The sequence below is a fragment of the Aptenodytes patagonicus genome, chromosome 25 (genome assembly GCF_965638725.1).
Source record: "Aptenodytes patagonicus chromosome 25, bAptPat1.pri.cur, whole genome shotgun sequence".
Taxonomy (NCBI): Eukaryota; Metazoa; Chordata; class Aves; order Sphenisciformes; family Spheniscidae; genus Aptenodytes; species Aptenodytes patagonicus.
This window is the reverse complement of record NC_134973.1, coordinates 5791829-5814356: the sequence shown is the minus strand read 5'-3', so window position 1 is coordinate 5814356 and position 22528 is coordinate 5791829. Positions and strand designations below refer to the sequence as shown.

The 22528-nt window shown below is 63.5% G+C and overlaps 2 protein-coding genes across 2 annotated transcripts; both read left to right on the top strand.

Annotated features, from left to right (window-relative positions):
• The first annotated feature begins 830 nt into the window (after window positions 1–830).
• Window positions 831–13389, top strand: WDR18 (WD repeat domain 18). Its single transcript, XM_076359168.1, has 10 exons — window positions 831–1040; window positions 2543–2653; window positions 4406–4539; window positions 5094–5235; window positions 5867–6010; window positions 6266–6330; window positions 6444–6568; window positions 10073–10239; window positions 11383–11451; window positions 12283–13389. Exons 1-10 carry the CDS (start codon window positions 831–833, stop codon window positions 12412–12414), a joined length of 1299 nt encoding a protein of 432 aa, XP_076215283.1. The 3' UTR covers window positions 12415–13389.
• A 2018-nt stretch (window positions 13390–15407) lies between these two features.
• GRIN3B (glutamate ionotropic receptor NMDA type subunit 3B) lies at window positions 15408–22472 on the top strand. The gene is made up of 10 exons (XM_076359223.1): window positions 15408–15866; window positions 17377–18017; window positions 18516–19566; window positions 20012–20157; window positions 20365–20480; window positions 20741–20892; window positions 20987–21151; window positions 21319–21386; window positions 21528–21860; window positions 22352–22472. The coding sequence occupies exons 1-10, from the start codon at window positions 15408–15410 to the stop codon at window positions 22470–22472; spliced, it is 3252 nt and encodes a 1083-aa protein (XP_076215338.1).
• The last annotated feature ends 56 nt before the right edge of the window (window positions 22473–22528 follow it).

Below are 22528 nucleotides of genomic sequence, written 5' to 3'. Positions count from 1 at the left end.
TCAGGTATTGAAACTTTTGATTATTAAAAAAAAAATAAAATAAAATAAAAACACTGAAAGTTTACATTTTATAATAACATTATTATACAGATTGTATTTAAACTTCAGAATATTTAAGACAATTGTAACCCTGTAAAGTTGATGACATATTAAAAAAAAAAAACCAAAACAGTTGTGTTGTTGGGGGTTTCTGTCCTGAGGGGTGTCCAGGGGGTGCCCATAGAGCTATAGGGTGCCCGTCCAGTGCCTATAGGGCTATGGGGTGCTCATGGGGTGCCCCCGGGGCTGTGGGATGCCCACAGAGCAGTGGGGTGTCCGTGGGGTCCCTATAGGGCTATGGGGTGCCCGTGGGTCGACGGGGTCCCCATGGGATGCCCACAGGGCTGTGGGGTGCCCGTGGGGTCCCTATAGGGCTATGGGGTGCCCGTGGGTCGATGGGGTCCCCATGGGATTCCCTATAGGATGCTCATGAGGCCCCCACGGGGTGCTATAGGGCTATGGGGTGCCTATAGGACGCTCACAGGGTGCCCACGGGGCTATGGGGTCCCCATAGGGTGCTCACAGAACTATGGGGTGCCCACGGGGGGCCCGCAGGGCTGTGGGCCGCCCACGGGACCACGGGGTGCCCGCGGTCCCCCATCCCGGGCCGGGCCGGAGGGGGCCCTGCTGAGCTTCCCGCCGCGTGCGGGCGCTGCGGCGGCTCCCGCTCCGCGCAGGCGCGCGGCTATGGCGGCGCCGCTCTTGGTTGGCCGCCGCCACGCCGTCGGGCGGAGGGAGGGCGGCGCTCTAGGCGGCCGCCGCGCTCTCTCTGGCCCTGGCGGACCGCGAAGATGGCGGCGCCCATGGAGGTGGCGCTGGTGTCGGACGCCGCCGGGCCGCTCTGCAACTGCTCCGTCTGGGAGCTGCACTCGGGCTCCGCCCTGCCCGGCTACCGCGGCGGCAACAGCGGGCCGCGCGGGCTGGCGCTGCTGGGCGGCGAGCACCTGCTGGGGGCCCAGCTCGGCAAGAGCTACATCAACGTCTGGGAGCTCCAGAGGAAGGTACCGGCGCGGCGGGCGGGCCCGGGAGGCCTCGGCTCGGGGGGGCGCCCCCGGGCCCCGCGGAGGGACCCCCCCGTCCCTGTGGGGATGCGCCAGGGCCTCCCTCCTTGGAGACCCCCCCCGTCCCTGTGGTGGGGGCCCCTCTCCCCGTAGAGACCCCCCCGTCTCTATGGCCAGACACCCCCCCCCCCAGGGCCCCTCTGTCCATACAGACCCCCCGTCTCTGTGGTCAGACCCCCAGGCCACCTCCCTCCATAATGACCCTCATCACCACGGGCAGATGCCCGACCCCCCTCTCTCCGCAGAGACCCCCCGGCGATGCCCCTGAGCCCCCCCATCTCCGGGGGGACCGCCTTGCCCGCCCCACCCCCCCTCCCCGGGGGTCATGGGTCCCGTAGGTCCCGGCTCCCTTCCCGGGGGTGCCGGCCGATCGCACGGGAACTGCCAGGAAAGGTGTTTTCTGCGGGAGAAATCGGCTGTCGGGCTCCTCTCCGGGCTGGTGTCCCCCCAGCCGTGCCCGGGCCGTGTGTCCTGTCCGTGTCCCCCCCCCCCCAGCTCCCCTTCCCAAGGCTGGAAGGGATCGTCACGGCTCCCAGGGCTGCCCAGGAACGCAACGGTCCCTGTCGAGGCAGAGCCCGGGGAGATGCGGGCACCCCGCCGCTGGGCCCGCTTCGCCTGGGGCCTCCCGTCGCCTCGGTCCGCTCTCTGCGCCTTCCAGCCAAAAATGGAAGCCTAAAGGCAGCCGGACAAACCTCACCCGTCCCTACACGGCCGTACCCCTTCCTCCTCCTGCTAGCCGCATCCCACCCGTGCTTAAACTAGGGCCGGACAGTAGCAAACACAGCCATAATTTCTCCGTTCCCTGTCGTTCCCCTCAGTTCTGCTGCAGAGAGCAGCAGCAGCCCGTGGGTTTCGGCACACGCAGCCCCTTCGCTCCCACAGCTCAGGGTCTGGTTTTTCCAGTGTCCCCGAGCTGTGGGGAGCTGCTCTCAGACCTGCTGCTTCTTCTCCCAGGCCGTGAGCGCGCATCCTCTTTTTTTTTTTTTTTATCTTTTATCAGTGTTATTTTGCTGTAATCTTCTGAGCCTGTTTTCTGCTGAATCTCCAAGGTTCCCCAGCTGTGGAGCATAACTGCATCCAGATCCCTTGCCTTTCGGTACCCCTCCTGCTGCGTGTGGGTGGAGGAGGGTGGGAGGGGAATTTACCTTTTTCCCTGCAGGGCTAAACACAAAGCAACTGCGACAAAACAGCAAAATGCAGAGCAGTTCGATGTGATTTGCACACACGGACTGTGCTCCTCCATCATCTTCCTCTTCGGCATCGAATCTCCAAACCGCGGCACTGCTGATGAGGGTTGAGGGCACGGCTCAAACGCAGGCAGCCGCAGCGCGTCGGACGCTGCCTGAGCTGCCTCTTCTCTCAACTGAACCAGGGTCTTGTTTCTCTCTCCCTCCCGTACTCCAGCCCCTACTGAAGGGTCACTGTGTTCATTCTGCCCCCAGGACCAGCTCCAGCAGAAGATCATATGCCCTGGGCCGGTGACCTGCCTGACGGCTTCTCCCAACGGGCTCTACATCTTGGCTGGGGTTGCTGAGAGCATCTACCTGTGGGAGGTAGGGGGGCTGCCGGCTGGCATGGGGAATGGGGATGCAGAGATTCGCATCCTGCACGGTTAGCGAGCGCCCCTGTCCCGTCAGGTGTCAGTAAATCCACGTTATCTGGGCTCCACAGTGGGGCGAAGGCTTTGCTGGGTCGTGTACGTTACAGCTGTGGCTGGTGCGGTCCGGGCTCCGTGTTGCCCCGAGGGGCTGGGGCTGGCTGCTCGGCGGCCTCCGTGGGCATGCAGACCACAGGGCAGATCGTCAAAACAGGGAGGAAAAGGAATTGTGGTGGGAGGTGCTGGATGAGGCTTAGGTCTGTTCTTTCCTTCTCTTTCCAAGCTGCTACAGATGCCTCAGGGGTCAGATGTTGCTCCCTGAAAGCAGAAACACAGGACCTGGTTTTCCTTTAGCACTTCTTCCGCGTTTTAGCCTAATATTTGTATGTGACTTGTGATCTGGATGCCTGCAGAGACTGCCGTGCTCTGGTCATCATCCTTCTATTTTTAATTAGTGGTGTGTTTACGTGGGGATTACACTACGTTCTAAGCACTTCACCAAGCAAATAAAAGAACAAGCTTGTTCTGAGCCCTGGGATTGAACACCGAGATGTCTAACCTGGAAAGCTCTCAGTCCTGGGGGATGTTTCTGAGCCTTGTTATGTGGGTGGCTCTATCTTAATTTATCAGATGTTTCTTTTAAAAATGTGCTTGTGGCAATGTTGGAAAAAAAGCCCTCACAAGGAGTGCTGGGCTGAGACTGCAGCAAGTGGGAGTTACTCGCTCGTGATGCTCTGAGCTGGTCTCTGCTCAGAGGGGCCCTTTCGGTCTGCCCCCAGCTAGCCTTGCCTTGCAAACGCTTCCGAGCGTCTGCCTGGCGTGGGTGACGGCACTGTCCTCCTGGCAGAGGGAACAGGCGCCTCGGAGAGTCTGCGTGGAAACCGTCGTAGAGCTGGAAATGTGCCCAAGAGCCCTAGTTTTGTGCCTTCTCTGTGGGACCGCTTGTTCTCCCTTGAATTGCAGTCTGGTTTTCTTTTTAGTTGTAATTCAGACGAGAGAGAGTCGATTCTGTTCTTTTATACGGGGCTCCCTCGCCGCCTCCTTAGTTCCCTCCCTATCTGCGATGTTGCCTTTCGACAAGAAAAGCTCTGGGTTTAGGGAACTCCTTGTCCACCCTAACGCCTCCGTTGGCCCGAGACCACGCAGCCGTGCTGAAATGCAGCAACCCCCGGGGTGGCACGCAGCCTCCTGCAGAGCGCGGCTTTCGTAACCCCCGCAGCCATCTCATTAGACGGGGGAGGTGGGAAGAAGCCATGAGGGTAATGTTAACAGTAAACAGGAAATCTTTACTGCACGCTTGTGTCTTGACCAGAGGAATGGCACTGGCATCACTAGGTTCCAGAGTTAACGTGGGCAGGGCCTCTTCAAACTGCCTTTGCTGTATTTACCTTTGGTCATAAGTGTATGTGGTTGTACTGGTTGCACCTTGATCGCGTCGGTTGCCACCGGTGAGGTGCAAATGGGCTCGCGCGGTCGGCGCAACCTTCCCTTTTCACTCCGCTTGCCGCCTCCGCTCGCTGCCGTGTTCTGCGCGGCTCCACGGAGTGGGGACTCTCCGCTCTGCTCGCGCCTGGCACAGCAATGCCCAGCTGGGGAGGGAGCTGTGGGTGCTGCTGCACCCGCAGCCGTTGAGGGCAGGGCACTATGTTATTCCGGGGCATCTCAGTGCTCCTTTCTTAATATTCTCCTGCCCCTTCCCTTGCTCTAGGTCTCCAACGGGAACCTCCTAGCCATCCTGAACCGACATTACCAGGACCTCACATGCCTCTGCTTTACTGACGACAGCAGCCACTTTCTCTCGGGGGCGAAGGACTGTCTGGCCCTGGTGTGGAACCTTTACAGGTAACGGTGGCCCGCGGGGAGGTCTCGGCTCATTCGTACGGGGGACAGGGAGCATCTGGGTGTGGAATATTAGAACAAGAGATCAGCCACCGCTTCCCGGAGGTGGAATCAGCTCTGCCTAAGCCCGTTCGTAAAGCCTGCTCGTGATGATGAGTCTGTGCCCTCCTTAGGCGGCTGTTCCACTGCTGTTGTCTTCGCTGCCAGAGAGGTTTTTCCTAGTGTCTAATCTGAGTTTTCCAAGCTGTGCCATATGGCTCTGACTTCTTTTCCCTGCTTGACACAGAGTGGATTGTGCCCTTTCCCTGCTAGTGGCAGCTGAGGTCTCTGTGCCCTCTGGGATGGGGAGCTCAGTAGTGACCCTAGTCCTCGGTATCGCATGTGCTGTGGACGCTGATGGCTTCTGTGTCCTGCTTGGTCCTTGCAGCCAGGAGAGCCATCCCAGAGGAAGCAGAAGAGCCTCGGCCAGCTCCCCTCACAGCCGCTTTGCTCTGGCATCCCCAGCGTTGCTCTTGCTGACCTGCCGAGCCAACCCGTCTCTCTGTTCTCCCCTACAGCGTGCTGCAGGCAGAGCCCTCCCAGATCCCTGACCCTCGCCACGTGTGGTCCCGACACAGCCTCCCCATCACGGACTTGTGCTGTGGCTTTGGAGGGCCCTTGGCACGAGCTGCCACAGCCTCCCTTGACCAGACAGCGAAGGTAAGGCTTGGCTCCGTCCCGCTGAACAAGAGTCCCGGAGGTGCGCAGGCCGCAGAGGGTTAAAGCAGAGCTTCTGCTGGGCTGCAGCAAAGCTGTCCGTGAGGGTTGCAGTAGCTGAATTTCTTGGCTGTCTCTGTGATGACTCAGAGCTGCCAGACCTAATGGGCTTTGCCTCTCCAAACACCAGCAGTTTCTCTGCACCTGCCCTCAGGCTGGGCCTCTTCGTGCTTTGCAGTCCCTCTCCTCCTGGGGAATGTGGGGGTCAGCTCCTCTGATTCCCCTCGCTGATGTCCTTTAGTCTCGAAGGGCAGGGAGCAGAGCAGCCTGGAGCCCGCAGCCTGCTCCTCCTGCCTTGCGGAGAGGGGTCTGCCCTGGGGGGCAGGACGGGCACGCGAGGGGGTTAAGGGCTGTTTCGGAGCTGCCTGGGAAACTTGTTATGGTCATGAAGAGGCTGATCCTGGGTTCTGCCGTGCTTATGCCTTGGACTCAGTTTCCCCATCCGCAGCAAGGAGGGGATGCCGGTATGTGCTGCCAGCTTGCCGCTGGGCAGGTGCCGATAAGCAGCAGCGTGTTCTTCCAATCCTGCCGTTAACATTTAAGCCCCTAATTCTCCTGTACCCTCTCACTCCAGCTCTGGGAAATCTCATCCGGGGAGCTCCTGCTTTCCGTCCTCTTCGATGTGGGCATCATGGCTGTGACTCTTGACCTTTCCGAATATCACATGTTCTGCGGCGGCATGGACGGATCCATCTTCCAGGTTGACCTCTGTGCCTGGGTGAGTGCCTGGGGCTGCAGATCTGCTCGGGGCTGCAGATCTGCTCGGTGCTGCTGTCATGCAGCCCAGCCTTGACGTGGCAGCCTGAGCTACTGTCACCTCCCCGCCTACGTGACTGGTGTGACCTGCCAGGGCGTGGGAGGGCCTGGGTTCCCCTGTATCTCCTCTGCCCCCTCCAGACACAGTGATGAACCTGCTGGCTTCAGTCTTCCTGAATTTAAACCGCTCTCTCCCTTCCTTCCTTCATTTCTGCAGCCGGTCCAGAGAGACCGGACCTTCCAGACAGAGCGGGAGAATGGGAAGGTCTTCAAAGGGCACAGGTGAGGGACCAGACATACCTGCCAAACAATTCATCGCCCCCGTCTGCCCACCTCACCAGTTTCTGGCAGTCCTCGGGTCATCCTGAGTTTAAACTTCCTCTTCCCCATTCCAGGAACCAGGTGACGTGTCTGTCGGTCTCCACGGATGGCAGCCTGCTGCTTTCCGGCTCACACGACGAAACAGTCCGGCTGTGGGACATCCAGAGCAAGCAGTGCCTGAAGACGATGAATCACAAAGGTAGTCATGCCCTTATCTCCGGGATCCTTTCCTCCTCAACTGCCAAAGGCCGCTGCTGTCTCGCTTCTGTTGCTCTGATGCTGCCCTGGGCACTTCAGGCATTTCTCTGCCACTTGCTTCACACCTCAAGGAGGGGTAGAGGCATTAGAGGGACGTCTTAGCTGTCTGGAGTAGCGTTTTGACCTTGCCCATGTCTGTTAACGACCCCCTTGTGCACTGTCAGGGAGTGAGTCATAGATTTCACCCTGTTGCTGAGGACATCCAGCATCTTCCTCCTTGTTTTCCAAAGGGAGCGGTTGCCCCACATGCACCCTAACGCCTGGGGAGGCTGTGGGAGGGGGAAGATGTGTCTGGAGAAGAGACTGTCTCTGTGACCCCAGCAACAAGGACCCATGAGTTCATTAGGCCTGAAGTGAATCCGATATAAGCAATCGTCTGGAATTTCAGTCTAATGGCTCCGATAAAACATGCAAACAAACCCTTACAGGCTCAGATCAGCAATTAGGTGCCTGAGAGCAGCGGATGATTTAGCCCTCCTGCTGCATTTGAGCTGTTGCTAACAGTGGATTTTTTCCTACGCTTGTGGTGGTCTCCGGCCTCTTAACACCGCTCTCGCTGGTGGGGCCGGCAGCGCTGCTCTCCGGGCACTGCCTAAAACCCTCCCAGAAGGTGACGGTGGTGAAAGTCAGACCCTGTTCCTCTGTGATGCTGCCCCTGGACAGAGGTGGGCAAGCTGCTGCCCCAGGGCAGTCACTGAAAGCCAGGCTGCCCGCAGACCCTTTCCTTTTTCCCTTTTGCTGCCAATGACCGTTTCTAATGGGGACCTACTGCAGTGCCTGTCCAGCCTTGCACTAGAGGGGTGAAAGCAGACAAAATCTGAGCTGTGTGAGTCATCAGAGGAGGGGGGCCAAGCTCTCACTGCGAGCCAGGCATTAAAACCCTCCTCGAGGCCGCAGGGGAGTGCAGATGGACACAAGCTCTGCCCTGGTCCCGGCAGGACCAGGCTGACCGTGCCGCTGGGTGCCAGGGCCGTGAGGTGCGGGTGCTTTCTACAGCCTCTGCTGGCTCGCTTCTTCCTGCGGGCAGGGATTTGGCTTCCCTGGCAGCCCTGGCACCAGTACCGCCCTGCTGCTGCTGTGTGCTTAATCTGAGCCTGGGAGCGGGGTGGGAGCTGTATTGTGGATCAGGAGCTGCCATCCAGGGGAGCCCACCACCACAGAGCTGTACCGTGGGAGGAGGGTCCCCGCACAGAGTGCAGGTTCCCCAGCCTCCCTGTGTCGGGGGCTCCGCGGCTCTTCTGTCCCAGCGCTGCCTCTCTTCAGCAGCCGTGCCACCCCGCCTTAGTGGGGCAGCGAGTTCCCTGCAGGTTTCCAGCGGGTCACCATCTCCCCTTGGCCTTTCTCACCGCCTTTCCGAGCAGTGACGTGAGCCTCCCAGCAAGGTCTGTTCCCTGCTGCCGCCCTGCTCGCCCCTCCGGCGCGTTCCCTGAGCCTTTCCCTTCCCAAGGCAGGGATGACACGGGCTTTTCTGCCGTGGCTGACATGACAATGACATGACGCAACCTCCGGCCTGGTGTGCTTGGGAGAGCAAGGTCCCTCTGCTCGCGGGGCAGAGCGGGTAGCTGGGGGCAAGGCAGGAACCACTGCCCTCCCCTCATGATGGTGCTGCAAATAGATCAGAGAGGTTGGAGCGTGGCTCAGGGCTCGAGAGGAGCGTGGCTGTGCAGGCAGGACAGATGCAGGGGGCTTTTCCAGCAAGGTTTGCTTGTCCTTGATGGGGGCGGGCAGGCAGGGGGGCAGAGCACGGGCCGGCGCATGGACTTTGAGAAACTGAGCTGCTGCTCTTGGGTAACGAGCTGTGACTGTGCCGGGCAAGGCAGGGCTGCTCCCGGTCACCCAGCGTGGCTGGCCCTGCTCTGAGGGGAAGCAGGGGACCTCTGGGATGGGGAGGCCAGCGCTCCCCGGTTTTCTTGCCAGCTCTGCCCCAAAACCCCTCCGGGCCTTGGTTCCTGTCCTGTCACATAAGCTCTGTCCTTTTCTCCGCAAACACCGTGTGGCACAGACCGTCCCCGAGGGCTCGTTCATGCAAGGCCGCCCCGGGGATGCTCCAGCCAATCCGTCCTGCTGGCAGCTGCCAGTGTTGGGGGCCGGATTGTTTATTCTCCCCCAGTTGAATCAGTCCCTCTGCCCACACTGGCAGGGTGTCACCCACCGCCTGGTGCCCTAGCCGTCGTGACGAGGGGGGGTTGGATGGGACTTGCATCTGCACTGGGGCCCAAGAACGGCTGGGGCGTCTGCGCCTGGATGGTGACCAGATTTGGGGATCTGTGGGCTAGTTCGTGAGATTTTCTCTTCTCTGCCTGTCTTGTCCCTTCCTTTAAAATTGCTCCTCGAATTGCCGGTGAACCAGCAGTGGTAATCTCACTAATGGATATTTTCATAAGAAGCAGCAAACGTCTTGTCTTTAGGGAGAGAGCAAGAGTAAAACAATGGTTTGTTACAGCAAAGTGTTGGCAAAGAGCAGCTTCGGGGCCAGCCTGGGACTGCTGGCAGAGCAGCTTCTCGACCGAGTATTCAGTGGAGCCTTTGCTTTGCTGGCGGGATCCAGCCTTGGATCCTGGGAGGGTCAGGCTTTGGAGCAGGCTCTGGTCTAGCTGGAGGGGGAGATGATGGCGAGGGAGCCCTCATCTGCATCAGAGGTGCTTTTGTCCATCTCCTCTGCAGAGATTGAAAGCCTCAGGCGGCTCTGAGCCCCTCCGGGCCCCCCCCCCCGGGCTCCCTGCCTCGCAACCCCGTCCTGCACCTTTCCCCGCTGCCTTTGGCAGGGACGCCGGGCGGGTGCTGCGGCAGCCTACCTCCGCTCAGGTGCATCTGGATCCTTTTAACCTTTCCCTTCGCGCTGTCGAGTTCGTCCGGGGGAAGATGGATGGTCAGGGATTTATTAGCGGTGACCGAACTCCTCTGCTCGCACACGAGCCCGCTGGCTGCTGGCAGGCAGTGGGGGGGGGGTTTCGGGGGGCTGGGGGGTCGCTGTGCCTGACGGGGAGAGGTTTGGGGCGTGGGGGGCAGCGGTGGGAGTTCGCCAGCGAGCACAAGTTCGGAAGGGGGGGGCGGAGGGGGCTGCTGACAGAAAGCAGCAGCCTGTGTGGGTAAATGCAGTAATTAAAGCACTCATTAGCTCTGCCAAACGAGAGTGTGTGATAGATCATTGCAGGAGACAGCTGCAAGAGCGGCAGCCGCTGATGGATGGCTGGCTCTGCGGAGGACGGCCGGGCTGCCCCGCTCCTCCCCGCCGGGCCCAGGCTGCGGAGCCGCGTCCCCGCTGCCAAGGACGGGGAGAGGGGCTCTGCCTCTTCCCAGGTGCTGGGGAGGAAGGCAGGAGCCCTGGCAGCTGCCTGCGCCGTGGGTTGTACTCTGTTCTCGGGGCTGCCCAAGACGCCAGGCAAGAGGCAACCTCACCGGAGGGGGGAAGTCTGACCCGTCCCCTCCTCTTGTCCCGTCCCAGGTCCGGTTACAAACGCCTTCATAGTGCTGGCCCCAGCCAACATGTTCAACCCGGACGGGAAACCCAGCGTGCCTCTCCCCAAATTCAGCAAACACCTCCACGGCACCGAGAGCAACGACGAGCAGGGGAGCGAGGGAGTGACGCTGCGCCTCGGGCTCCACCAGCAGGTACCGGGGACCAGCAGGCTGCTGGGGAGGGGGAGACGGAGGTCGGGTGGGGGGGTCTGTGCTGGAGGGTGCAAAATTTCTCCTCCAGCCAGAGCAGCGGCGGTGGCTGGTCGGTGCTGATCCGCTGCTGATGGGCAGCAGCTCCATCGCCTGTTCTGATCTTCCCCCATGCTACTAAACTTCCCCAAGTACCATTTTTTAAAGCAGTGGAATTGCCCAATTAACTGACTTGTGGTGGGAACGTTGCAGGCAGGGAGCAGGCAGGCCAGGCAGGGAGCAGGCAGGGAGCAGGCAGGCCAGGCAGGGAGCAGGCAGGCTCTTCCCCTGCTCTCAGCTGCGTCTGGGCTGCTCTTGGCTGGGGGAGAGGAGCCCCCAGACCGAGGTCTCCAAGTGGGGCAGGGTCCTGGCTGGGGCGCAGGGTGTCCCTTTGAAGTCACCCCAGCGTGGCCATCCCCAGGCAGGGGGGGTATCCTGCACCGTCAATGATTACAGGCTCGCTCCGTGCCGGTCCGTCTGTCCCCTGGCCTCTCTGCCGGCAGTCCCAGAGCTTCTCTCCTCTGTCAGCGTCTGTCCCTGGGCGAGCGACAGCCCTGCCACGGCTGATGGATGAGCTCCGTGTAGGGGAGGTGTCAGCCGGTCCAGGAGGGGCTGTTTGCCTGCTGCTCGGCGGAGGGGATGGCACCCCGGTGGTGCAGGGCCAGCTCAGGTGCTGTTTTGGAAATGTCAGTCCCGCAGTCAGTCGGGCTCCTCCGCTCGCAGCACGATGCTGGGGAGAGCAGCCTGTGGCGTGGGGAGCCCAGCGCTTCCCCCTGCCCAGGCGAAGGGCTCTGTCTGTGCTGGGAGAGGAGCTTGGCAGACCCCTGCACAAGGCACACTCGAGGGGACCGTTCTGGGCCCCCTGCCCAGCCCTGGGCACAGACCTTCCATTTTTGAAAGGGGCTGCAGCTCCAGCCAGGCTCTGCCGGTGCCGCAGTGTTGGCCGTACCCCGCTGGAGTCTCTGCTCGGTCACTGCTTTGGCCCGCGGGGCTGGGGGCTGAGGGCCGGGGGGGTTTCTTTGCCTACTCCAGCGGGGAACCCTGCCCGGGGGTGCTGGGAGAGGGCCCGGGTCTTCTGTATCAGTGTCTCCTGTCTGGTCCCTGCAGGAGTCTGGGGAGAGCTACCTGGAGAAGGCTGAGAAGATGTACTCACAGATGTACTCAACAAGGGAAAAGGTGAGAGCTGCTCCGAGACGATGGGGGAATCGCGTCCTGGTGCAGATCCCCTGGGGGGTCCTCTCTCCAGCTGAAGCGGTCCTTAGGGCACTGTGCCAAGGTGGGGGGAGGAACGAGCCCTGGAATTCGCTGATGGTTGTTGTGGTTTAACCGGGCAGGCAGCTAAACGCCACGCAGCCATTCGCTCGCTTCCCCCCCGGCAGTGGGGTGGGGGAGAGAATCGGAGAAAAAAAAGTAACATTCATGGGTTGAGATAAAGACAGTTTAATAGGACAGAAAAGGAAGGGAAAATAATAATAATTATAAAAGAATATACAAAATAAGTGATGCACAATGCAGTTGCTCCCCACCCGCCGACCGATGCCCAGCCAGTCCCCGAGCAGCAGTCACCCCCCACCAGCTAACTCCCCCCAGTTTATATACCGAGCATGACGTCACATGGTATGGAATGTCCCTTTGGCCAGTTTGGGTCAGCTGTCCTGGCTGTGCCCCCTCCCGGCTTCTCGCTGGCAGGGCATGAGCAGCTGAAAAGTCCTTGACTGGTGTAAGCACTGCTCAGCAACAACTAAAACATCGGTGTGTTATCAACATTGTTCTCATCCTAAATCCAGAACACGGCACTGTACAGGCTACTAGGAAGGAATTTAACTCTGTCCCAGCCGAAACCAGGACATGGTGTAGGCAGGAGGGGCTGCAGTTTGAGTAGGAGATGGAGGAGGGAGAGGGCAAAAGAGTTTGGGGTTTGCTGCTGTCCAGGGAAGCACTTGCCTCCACCTGCCAGAGATGAGACCCGGGTGCCTGAAGCTTTTCTGTCGTGTTTTTCTGTCACAGAACCTGGTGGGAGACCAGGAGCATCTGACGATCCAGGTGAGCGAGCTGGAAGAGGAGGTGAGCACCCTCCGGAAAATCAACAAGAACCTCTTTGACTTCTCCGCTCGCATCATCACCAAACCAGCCAAATGAAGAGGCACCCCCTGCCCTCGCACCCCTCTGCCTCTCCCTGCCCAGCTCCTGGGGAAGAACCAGCCCGCCCTCGGGCACCTGCACACGCAGACGTGCAAGCGCGCCTGGCTCGCGTCCTCGCCAGCACCTGTCACGCGGCACACGCCGGAGTATTTGCCTGCTCGGTCTGGCGTCTGACGACATGAGACTGAGACAAGCGCGGGGGCTGCAGGGCTGCTGCGTGCGGGACAACACAGGGACCGTTTTCACCCCGATTTGCTGCTCGGTGCCGGCGGGGGCAACCTCGGAGTGGCCGGCTGCAGGAGGAGCGTCGCCGGCTCCAAGGGTGGGGTTCAGGATGCAGCTCCTGCTCTTTCCCCATCTCTTCCCCTGGCCCTTTTTCGTTTCTTTTCGTTACTTGACCCTGCAGTGCAGACAGAAAAGTGTTTTTCTCTTAATACTGGTTTGAGATTGGATTTTAGAGACCCCTTCCGCCCATCCCGCCCTGGGAAACGCTGCTCGATATCGCTGGACCCCTCACAGCTGGGATCCCGCGCTGGGCTTGTTCCGCTCTCATGACAGCGGGGGCTGAGCAGCTCCTGCTCCTGGGGGGTGCCCAGGGGCAGCAGAGGTGCTGCCTGGGGACAGGCAGGGGGTCCCTGGGGTACTAAGCCTGAAGACGGGACTCCCGCACTGCCCCATCCGTCCTCCTGGTCAGGAGGGCAGGGGGCTGAGGGTGGCGTCCGTGGGCTCAGAGTACGGGGTGGTGGTTTTGGGGCGTGGAGCTGACTCCTTCGGGGAGAGGCGGGGGGGGGCCAGCAAGGTGCTATTTCCAATCTCGTAAGTTGACAATTTATATATATTTGGATCCAGCTACTTTGTTTTCACGGTGTTCTGGGGAATCGGCCTTTTGTATTGTCACGAGCATGGCAGCGGGGGTTGTGGGTTTTGTTTAGGTTTATTTTTTACATAAAAGATTTGTTTTTTATAGTGAAAGATGCCTGAGGCTTTTCTTTAATCCCCCGCTGGTGGCCACAGATCTCGATAACCCACCACCGCTTCCCCGGCAGGGCTGTCAGCAGGGAGCGGGGAAGCGATTTCTTGTCCGAGGGAAGCTGTGCTGCTCGGTCGTCTTTGCCCGGCGGGTCCCTCCCTGTCCCCACGAGGCTTTGCCTCCCGACCCACGGGGCTGGAGTGGGGTGCCCTGGATCGCGGGGACTATGGCCATCCCCATGCGCACCCACCACACCGGCCTGTTTAATACACCAGAAGTAAGCGCAGTTGATTTAAAGTGCACTTTTAATAACGCAAGCATCCGTGCAGACCACGCTCCTGCCAGCTAGCTCAGATAATGCTTTTAGCTTAATAAGCGGCGTTTCTCTCTTCTTTTGCTTCCCCACCTTCCTCCTGACAGTTCGGATCAACATTAATCGGCTGCATCGGGGAGCGTCAGCCCGAGCCAGGGGCTGCTCTGGGGGCTGCCGGCGGCGGGGGCTGCGGCGGGAGCGCGTCCCTGCTGCAGAGCGAGCCCCCCAGGCCGCCCCGGGAGGGCGGCAGCCTGCACCCCACCAAGCCCAGACCTGAGCCCTCCCTCCCCGTTGTCCCACGCTCTCTCCCAGTTCCACCGGTGGGGTTTTGTGTCGGGGCGCTGTGCTTGGGCAGAGCAGGAGGGAGGACGAGGCTGCACTGCGAGCCCCCTCCTGTGCTGCACCTGGGGCGAGGCTGGGGTTTGGGGGGCTATTTCATGCCGAGAGCCTGTTGGCTCCCCCTCCCCAGCTCCTGCCCGGGGCAGTGGGTGCTGCACTGCGTTTATCCCTGGGGGAAGGAGCTGCCGGGGGCCCCGTGGTCGGGATCCTGCTCGGGGGGGGACCAGCGCCCCCAACAAGGGGCTGCCAGCGCTCCCCGTGCCCTGGCAGGATTTGCTCTGATGGCCTCCCGCCTCCAGGCCCATCTCTGCACGGGGAATTCATTAGCTGTGACTCATTAAATTTGTCTGGTGATCAATATTTTTTGCCAGCTGGTATTTGGCTCCATTGCTCCCTTTCTTTTTCTTATTAATTTAGTAGAGGCTCTCTTGTCTCCCCGGCAGCTGACGTTTGCGCTCCTGCTAGCGAGGAGCCCCTGTGCCATGCTGTGCCTCAGTTTCCCTGGTGTAAATGAGGAGGGTGACTCCGCTTTCCCTCCCCGCGGAGGAAGGCCGCAAAGCTGCCGTGTGTCCGGCTGCGCCACAGGAGCACGAGGCCGTTCGCCCCTTCCCCACGCAGCGGGATGGGCCCTGCGGCCCCAGGACCCCCCCGATTTTAAGCTGCGTCTCCCATTGCAGAGGGGTGGAGGGATCCGGTCGTGGCCTTTACCGTGGGGGCAGTTTACGGCTCCGAGCCCGGCTCAGAGGGGCCTTTTCCCAGCCCGGGCCGTGGCGGGGAGCGCCCGGCCGGAGGAGGAGGAGGAGGAGGAGGAGGAAGGTCCCGGTGGTCCAAAGGCACGGGGGGTTCCTGTGCCGGGGCATCTCGTGCTCCCTCCCGGGGGACCCCACGGTCGCAGCCCTCGCACGGCAGCACCGGGCGGGTGGGGGCCCCGCTCTGCTGCGGGGGGGGACGGGACGGGACGGGACGACCCACGCCGCGGGTGGGCGTGGGCGAGTGCCAGGCCGGCGGGGGGGGGGAGGGGGCTGCGGGCGTGCCTGGCGTGACCCACCGGGGCCGGGCGGGGGCTGCGGGGGCCGCCCCGGACCCTCCCGCTCGGCTCGGGGACGGGGCGGGCGCCGCTGTCCGGGACCGGGGGCCGGCGCTGACGGCGCCGCGACGGGCGCTGCCCGCGGGGAGCCCGGCGGGACCCTGCCCGCCCCTGCCGGTCCCTGCCCGCCCCTGCCGGTCCCTGCCCGCACACGCGGGCTGCGGAGCCGGGCGGGGTCCGCACCCGGGGGCGCTGCCGAGCCGCCCCCGCCCGCCCGCAGCCGCCCCCGCCCCCGGCCCGCCCCGGCGGGGCGCAGAGCGGCGGGGCCGGTGGCGGGGCGCATGGCGGGGCTGCGGGCGCTCTGGCTGCTGGCGGCGGCGCTGGCCGCGGCGGGGGGGCACCCGCAGCCCTGCCGCGTCCTGGCCCGCGCCGGCCCCGCCGTGCGCCTCGGGGCGCTGCTGCCGCCCGCCGCCCCCGGCCGCGCCCGCCTCCGCGCCGCGCTGGCCAGAGCCGCCGGTACCGGCGCCGGGGGGAGCGCCGGGGGGGGGCCCGGCCCCGGGGGGGCGGTGCTGCCCTACAACCTCAGCCTGGAGGTGGTGGCGGGCGCCCCGGCGGCGCGGGACCCGGGCTCGCTGGCGCGGTGGCTCTGCCGGGCGCTGGTGGTGCGCGGCGTGGCCGCCGTCCTGGCGCTGCCCCGCTCCCGCCGGGAGCTGCTCCAGCTCGACTTCCTCGCCGCCGCCCTCCAGATCCCCTTCGTCAGCCTCCTCGACGCCCGCGGGCCCCTGCCCTTCCGAGCGCAGGTAAGAGCGAGCCGCGCCGGCGGCACCCGCACCCGCACCGGCCGGACGCTGGAACGGGGCTGCGGGGACCGGGGCCGCCGGGACGCAGCCCTCCGTCCCTGCTCCCGGCCCTGCTTGCCGTGCCGGCTCCGTCCTTGCTCCCGTCCCGGCTCCATCCCTGCTCCTATCCCGATCCTCATCCCGGCTCCAGTCCCGGCTCTATCCCGGCTCTACCCCGGAGGTCCCCCTCCCGGCTCCCCTCCCGGCTCAGTCCCGGCTCCTATCCTGACCCCGATTCCGGCTCCAATCCCGGCTCTACCCCAGCCCCTCATCCTCGCTGTATCCCGACTCCCTCCCGGCTCCATCCTGGCTCCATCCCGGCTCCCATCTCGGCCCCATCCCACCCTCATTCCCACTTCCATCCCGGCTCCATCATGACCCCCATCCTGGGTCTATCCCAGCCTCATCCCGGGCCCCATCCTGGCCTCATCCTGGCTCTATCCTGGTCCCCATCGCAGCTCTATCCCAGCCCCCTCCTGGCCCCCCATTCCAGCCCCATCCTGGCTCTATTCCAGCCTCCATCCCAGCTCTATCCTGGCTCCATCCCAGCTCCATCCCAGCCCCCATCTCATCTCTCTCCTGGCTCCCTGCCCGGCTCTATCCCAGCCCCATCCCAGGTCCCACTCCAAGGCAACTTCCCTGGCTCCTCTGGCAGCCCCGTGCCCCCCCAGCCCCAGTCCCAACCCCGGTCCAGCCCCAGAAGGGCTCCGGGAACATGCCCTGGCGCTGGATCCCCACAGTCCCCTGTGCCGCCCAGTTCAGCCCCGCTGTTCCAGGAGCGATGTCTGTACGCACCAGTGCCATGTTTCACAGCCTGAACTCTGCCAAGCCGAGACCTGTCCCAGCCCTGTGTCCTTGGGGCTGGATTTGTCCCTCTCCCTTTCCTCAGCCAGTCCCTTCTGGGGACAGACCACCTCTGCATGGGGCTGTACCGCATTTGGGCCCCTCCATGTGTGCACTGACCCCGGACCACGCCTGGGCAGAGGTGACTCCTCTCCTGGCACATGGCAGGACCGCACCACCCCTGTCCCGCCAGCCTCTCCCCGGGGATGCCCGGGCAGGCGCCGAACGTGTGCAGGCTGTGCCCGCCACCCTCCATGTGTGCTCGTCTGCTGCCTGGCGAGCAGCGTGTCCTTGGAGCGCGCCGGCTGCGGGGAGCTGGGGCAGCGCTTGGCTGGGAGTGTGAGACCCTTGTGTGTGTGTGGGCAGCGGGATGCACAACCTGCTGCTCAGGTGGCCGTGAACCCTCTCGCCTGCCCGGCCAGGGGGCCCGCGGGGGTCTCCTCCCCGGGGCTCTTCGTCTGGTCCCTGGGCATCCCTCTGGCTTCGTGGTGGGTGCATGGCCAGCACTGGGCGGGAGGGACCCATCTCCCAGGCTGGGACGGGGCAGGGAGCAGGCAGGGAGCGTGGGGTAGCTCTGGGGTGGGAGGGACATTGTCTGGTGCTGCCTCTGGGCTCTTCCCACGGGCAGGAGCAGGGTAGGGGGACAGCCACAACCCCTTTCTGTTGGCAGAGCCCTTTCCACTTCCACGTGGACCGGCAGAGCTCGCTGGAGACGCTGGTGGACGTGTTGGTGAGCGTCCTGCAGGCCAACAACTGGCAGGAGACCAACCTGGTGCTCTGCCACCCCTGGGACGTCTCCGGCTTCCTCGGCCTCTGGGCCCGCCGCTCCCAGCTCTTCCTCCGCACCGTCCTGGACCTCGGCTACCTGGACGAGCCCGGGGCCACCCGCTACCTCCGGCAGCATGGGGAGCGCTTCAGGGCCCTCTCCAGCCCTGTGCTGGTGCTCGGCTGCGACCTGCAGCGCGCTCGGCTCGTCTTCCGGGTGGCCGAGGAGTCAGGGCTGCTGCCGCAGGAGTTTCACTGGATGCTGGGCTCCCCGCTCAGCGCCAGTGAGCTGCAGACTGAGGGGATGCCCCTGGGGCTGCTGGCCTACGGGGAGGTTAACCGGCCGCCGCTGGAGCTCTTCATCCAGGATGCAGTGGAGCTGGTGTCCCGGGCCATCGCCAGCGCCGCCCACGTCCGCCCCGATCTGGCTCTCCTGCAGACAATGGTGAACTGCAACGACAGGCGCCGGGCGGGCAGCGAGTCCTCGGGGCTCTTCCTCTCCCGGTAAGGGAGGTGCTGTGGGTGCCCCTTTCCCTCGCCCTGGCTCCATCGTATCAGGGTGCACGGAGGGGTGCTGTGCCCTAGCCCCGGGGTGGGGTGAGGGCAGAGCTGGGGGAACCCAGGGCTCAGTGTGCAAAGCCCAGCGCGGTACCTGGTGTGTGCAGCCGCCGCCATGGGGCTCAGCTCCCCCCCGGTCCCTGCTGCCCCCCCCCCCCCCGGGGACACGATTTGTGCTGGCTGCACAAGGGGGGACGTGTCACTTCAGATCTCCCTAATGCTGCCCGAGCACAGTTGCTCTATAAATATTAATAACGCTTGGCCCTGCCAGCACGGCGAGCTGCAGGGCAGCGGGGCCGGATCCTGCTGCTCCTCCCTGTCCTTGCCTGTGCCCGAGTCAGGCACCTCCTGCTCCTGGCCCCAAGCCCAGTCCCTTGCTCCTCCCGGCCGCAGCCCTGGAGCCGGTGACACCAGAGCTGTGACAGCCTTCCCCCCTCCTGCCAGGTTCCTGGCCAACACATCCTTCCATGGCCGGACAGGGCCCGTGCGTGTGGAGAACGCGACGCTAGTGCGCCTGGAGCAGCAGTACCGTGTTTGGAGCCTGCGACGGGACTCGCGGGGGGAGCCCACCTGGGTGACGGTGGGCACCTGGCGGCACGGCAAGCTGGAGCTGGAGGAGGGCGCATGGCAGAGCCACCACCAGCGCAAGAGCCCCGTCGAGGGGCCCGGGGGGGCCCACATGAAGCTGCGGGTGGTGACGCTGGTGGAGCACCCCTTCGTCTTCACCAGGGAGGCAGATGAGGATGGGAGCTGCCCGGCTGGGCAGCTCTGCCTGGATCCCGGCACCAATGACTCGGCCGTGCTGGATGCCCTCTTCGAGGAGCTCGGTGCTGAGAACGGCTCGGTGCCGCAGGCGTACAAGAAGTGCTGCTACGGATACTGCATCGACCTGCTGGAGAAGCTGGCCGAGGACGTGCCCTTTGACTTTGAGCTCTACATTGTGGGTGATGGGAAATACGGGGCCTGGAAGAACGGGCGCTGGACAGGGCTGGTGGGGGACCTGCTCAGTGGCATGGCCCACATGGCCGTCACCTCCTTCAGCATCAACTCGGCGCGGAGCAAAGTCATTGACTTCACCAGCCCCTTCTTCTCCACCAGCCTGGGCATCTTGGTGAGGACCAAGGACACGGCATCGCCTATCGGGGCCTTCATGTGGCCCTTGCACTGGACCATGTGGGTGGGCATCTTTGTGGCCCTGCACATGACTGCACTCTTCCTCACCCTGTACGAGTGGAAGAGCCCCTACGGCATGACCCCCCACGGCCGCAACCGCATGAAGATCTTCTCCTACTCCTCAGCCCTCAACCTCTGCTATGCCATCCTCTTTGGGCGCACCGTGTCCAGCAAGACACCCAAGTGCTGCACCGGCCGCTTCCTCATGAACCTCTGGGCCATCTTCTGCCTCCTGGTGCTCTCCAGCTACACGGCCAACCTTGCGGCCGTCATGGTGGGGGACAAGACCTTTGAGGAGCTCTCGGGCATCCACGACCCAAAGGTAGGAGAGCGTCTGGGCTGCTTCAGCTGGGGTGAGATGGGGCTGAAGTCCAGGGAAGAGGGGTGTCTGTCCTTCCTGCTGCATCTTCCCTGCTGCGATGAGCATGAAAGGTCTCCCCAGCCCTGGTCCTGCAGCACAGCCCCTCGTGAGGCTGTGGGGGTCTTCCCAGGCCCCCAGGAAGCTTTGTCTCCCCTCCACCGTAGTGTTTAATCCTGGCCTCAGCTCCAGGACAGGGGAGAAGTGGGTTCATGCTAGGGCTGCTCTTGGTGGCAGAGGGGGGGGGGCTCTTTGCCAGACACCCCGCAGGAGCTGCTGCATCTCCATGGGCTGCCCAGTGCCCCCCCCAAGGGCTGCGCGTGCTCAGGGCTTGGTGACGTGTCCCCAGGGGGCCAGGGGCTGTTCCCACCGGGGCTGGCGGTACTGATGCTCTGGTGCCTCCTTCCAGCTGCATCACCCCTCGCAGGGCTTCCGCTTCGGCACGGTGTGGGAGAGCAGCGCTGAGGAGTACATCAAGAAGAGCTTCCCCGAGATGCACGAGTACATGCGGCGCTACAACGTCCCCACCACCCCTGCCGGCGTCACCATGCTCAAGTGAGGGGTGGGGAGGGCATGGGGTGGGGTGTGTCCCCTCCTTTTACTCCTCCCAGGGCAGACATTGGGCTTTCCCTGCAGCCTGTGCACCCCCACCCCACGCACACACGTCTCCCCCACCCCAGGGATGGATGTCAGGTTGGGGGGGACCCCGGGGAAGGGAGGAGGAGCAGCCCCCTCTCTGAGGGTCCCCCTGTGTTGGTGCAGGACGGAGCCCCCCAAGCTCAACGCCTTCATCATGGACAAGTCGCTGCTGGACTACGAGGTCTCCATCGACTCCGACTGCAAATTGCTCACCGTGGGCAAACCCTTCGCCATTGAAGGTTGGGGGCGGGGGGGGGCTGCAGAGTGTGTGTGTGTGTGTGCGCGCGCGCGCGCGCGTGTGCACTCTGTGTGTGTGTGTGTGTGTACACACGTGTGTGCTCTGGCTGCGGCTGGGATGGGGCCATGCCCTGCCATGGCCATGCAGGGTGGGGAGGGTGCCCACTCCGTGGCTGCTGCTGGGGCTGTGCCCCCCACCCCGCCCCAGCGCGGCCGCTCACTCCCCTCCCCCCCCCCCCCCCCCCCCCCCCGCCGGGGCCAGGCTACGGCATCGGCCTCCCCCAGAACTCGCCGCTGACCTCCAACATCTCCGAGTTCATCAGCCGCTACAAGTCGGCCGGGTTCATCGACCTCCTGCATGACAAGTGGTACAAGATGGTGCCCTGCGGCAAGCGTGTCTTTGCTGTCACGGAGGTGCGGGCGGCCGGGCCCTTGGCTTGGGGGGGGGTGCTGGGGGGGCTGACACACCACCCCCCCCCAGCCCAGCTGACACCCCCTCTCCCTGCAGACTCTTCAGATGGGCATCTACCACTTCTCGGGGCTCTTCGTGCTGCTCTGCATCGGGCTCAGCGGCTCCCTGCTCACCTCGCTGGGCGAGCACGTCTTCTACCACCTCATCCTGCCCCGCATCAAGCGCAAGAAGAAATTCAACTACTGGCTGCACACGAGCCAGGTGGGGCCGACAGGAACGGGCTCGCCCAGCACCCGAAAGACATCCCCCCTCCCCCCCCCCCCCCCCCCATGCCCTGTGCTGCTGCTCCCTATTCCCTTGCACAACCTCGGCCCTCCTCCAGCCCTGGACCATCACCCCCCATCTCACTCTTCCCTTGTTCCCCACAGAAAATCCACCGGGCTCTGAACATGGGCATGGAGGAGCAGAAAAGCCAGCAGCTGAGCTTGGAGCAGAGGTACAGCTGGGGCTGGGCACCTGCCTCGCTCTCCTCCTCCTCCTCCTCCTCCTCATGGGCACCCGCTGTCCCGGGGGGGGCCATGGAGGGACCTCCCAGCTGCCAGCTCCCCACTCAATCCTTCTATCCCTCTCCAAAAAGGTGCAACCTCCAGCTGAGGCAGGTGCCGGCGGCGGGGCAGCCCTGGAGCACCCTGCGGAAGGAGGCACGTCGGGTGCGTTTCCAGCTGGACAAAGCCCCCCCTGAGGGCAAGGGGTCCCTGCAGCACCCCAGGAACGGGCGGGCGCTGCGGCCCCCGGACAGGGAGGCCGGCGAGAGCGAGCTCCGGGAGCTGGAGGAGAAGATCCAGGAGATGCGGGACCAGCTGCGTGCAGCCCTGGTGAGGAAGAGCGAGCTGGTGGCCATGCTGGGCACAGTGAAGAGCGGCCGGGTGCTGCCCGCCCCGTCGGCCACGGAGGAGCCCCGGGAGGAGAGGTGACGTAGGACGGGGGGCCGGGGCAGCGCTCAGCCCGCTCCCCGGGTGGGGAGGAGGCAGGCAGCCCCCCAGGCACACCCCAGGTCAGGCTGCTCTGCAGCGAGCCGGGCAGGGCAGACCATCACCCGCTCCCCTTCCTCGGAGCAGGAGCAAAGAGATGAGGGACAGAAGGAAAAAGGCCCTTTGGGTGGCAGGATGGAGGGGTGGATGTCCTGGGGCTGCCTCCCTTCCCCAGCTCTGGGGTGTTCATCTCTTCCTCACCTCCCTCCTCCCGTCCCGCTGACGATGGGGGTTTGAACCGCAGCCAGCAGCCTTAGATGAGGGGAGTTTATTTGGGGGGAAGGCGGCGGGTTAAGATGAGATGAGAGGCCCCTGCAGAACCAGGACAAATTGCAGCACTTCTGCTGGCAGACCCTTCAGCAACGCTGTGTTTTTAACCCGTGTAAATAAAGACGATGAAGAAAAATGCAGTCTGCTTTTTCTCTTCCAGCTGCACCCTAAATGCAGCCAGGCTTGGGGTGAGGGTAACCCTTCCCCTCCCTCCTCCGCAGGGACACCCTGGCCCAGCTCGGCCCAGCCCCAGACAGCAGTGGTTAGGAGGAGGAAGGTGAGCAGCCCTCGTCCCACAGTGCGCCGGTGTGGCGGCAGGACAGGCCAAGACCCAAAC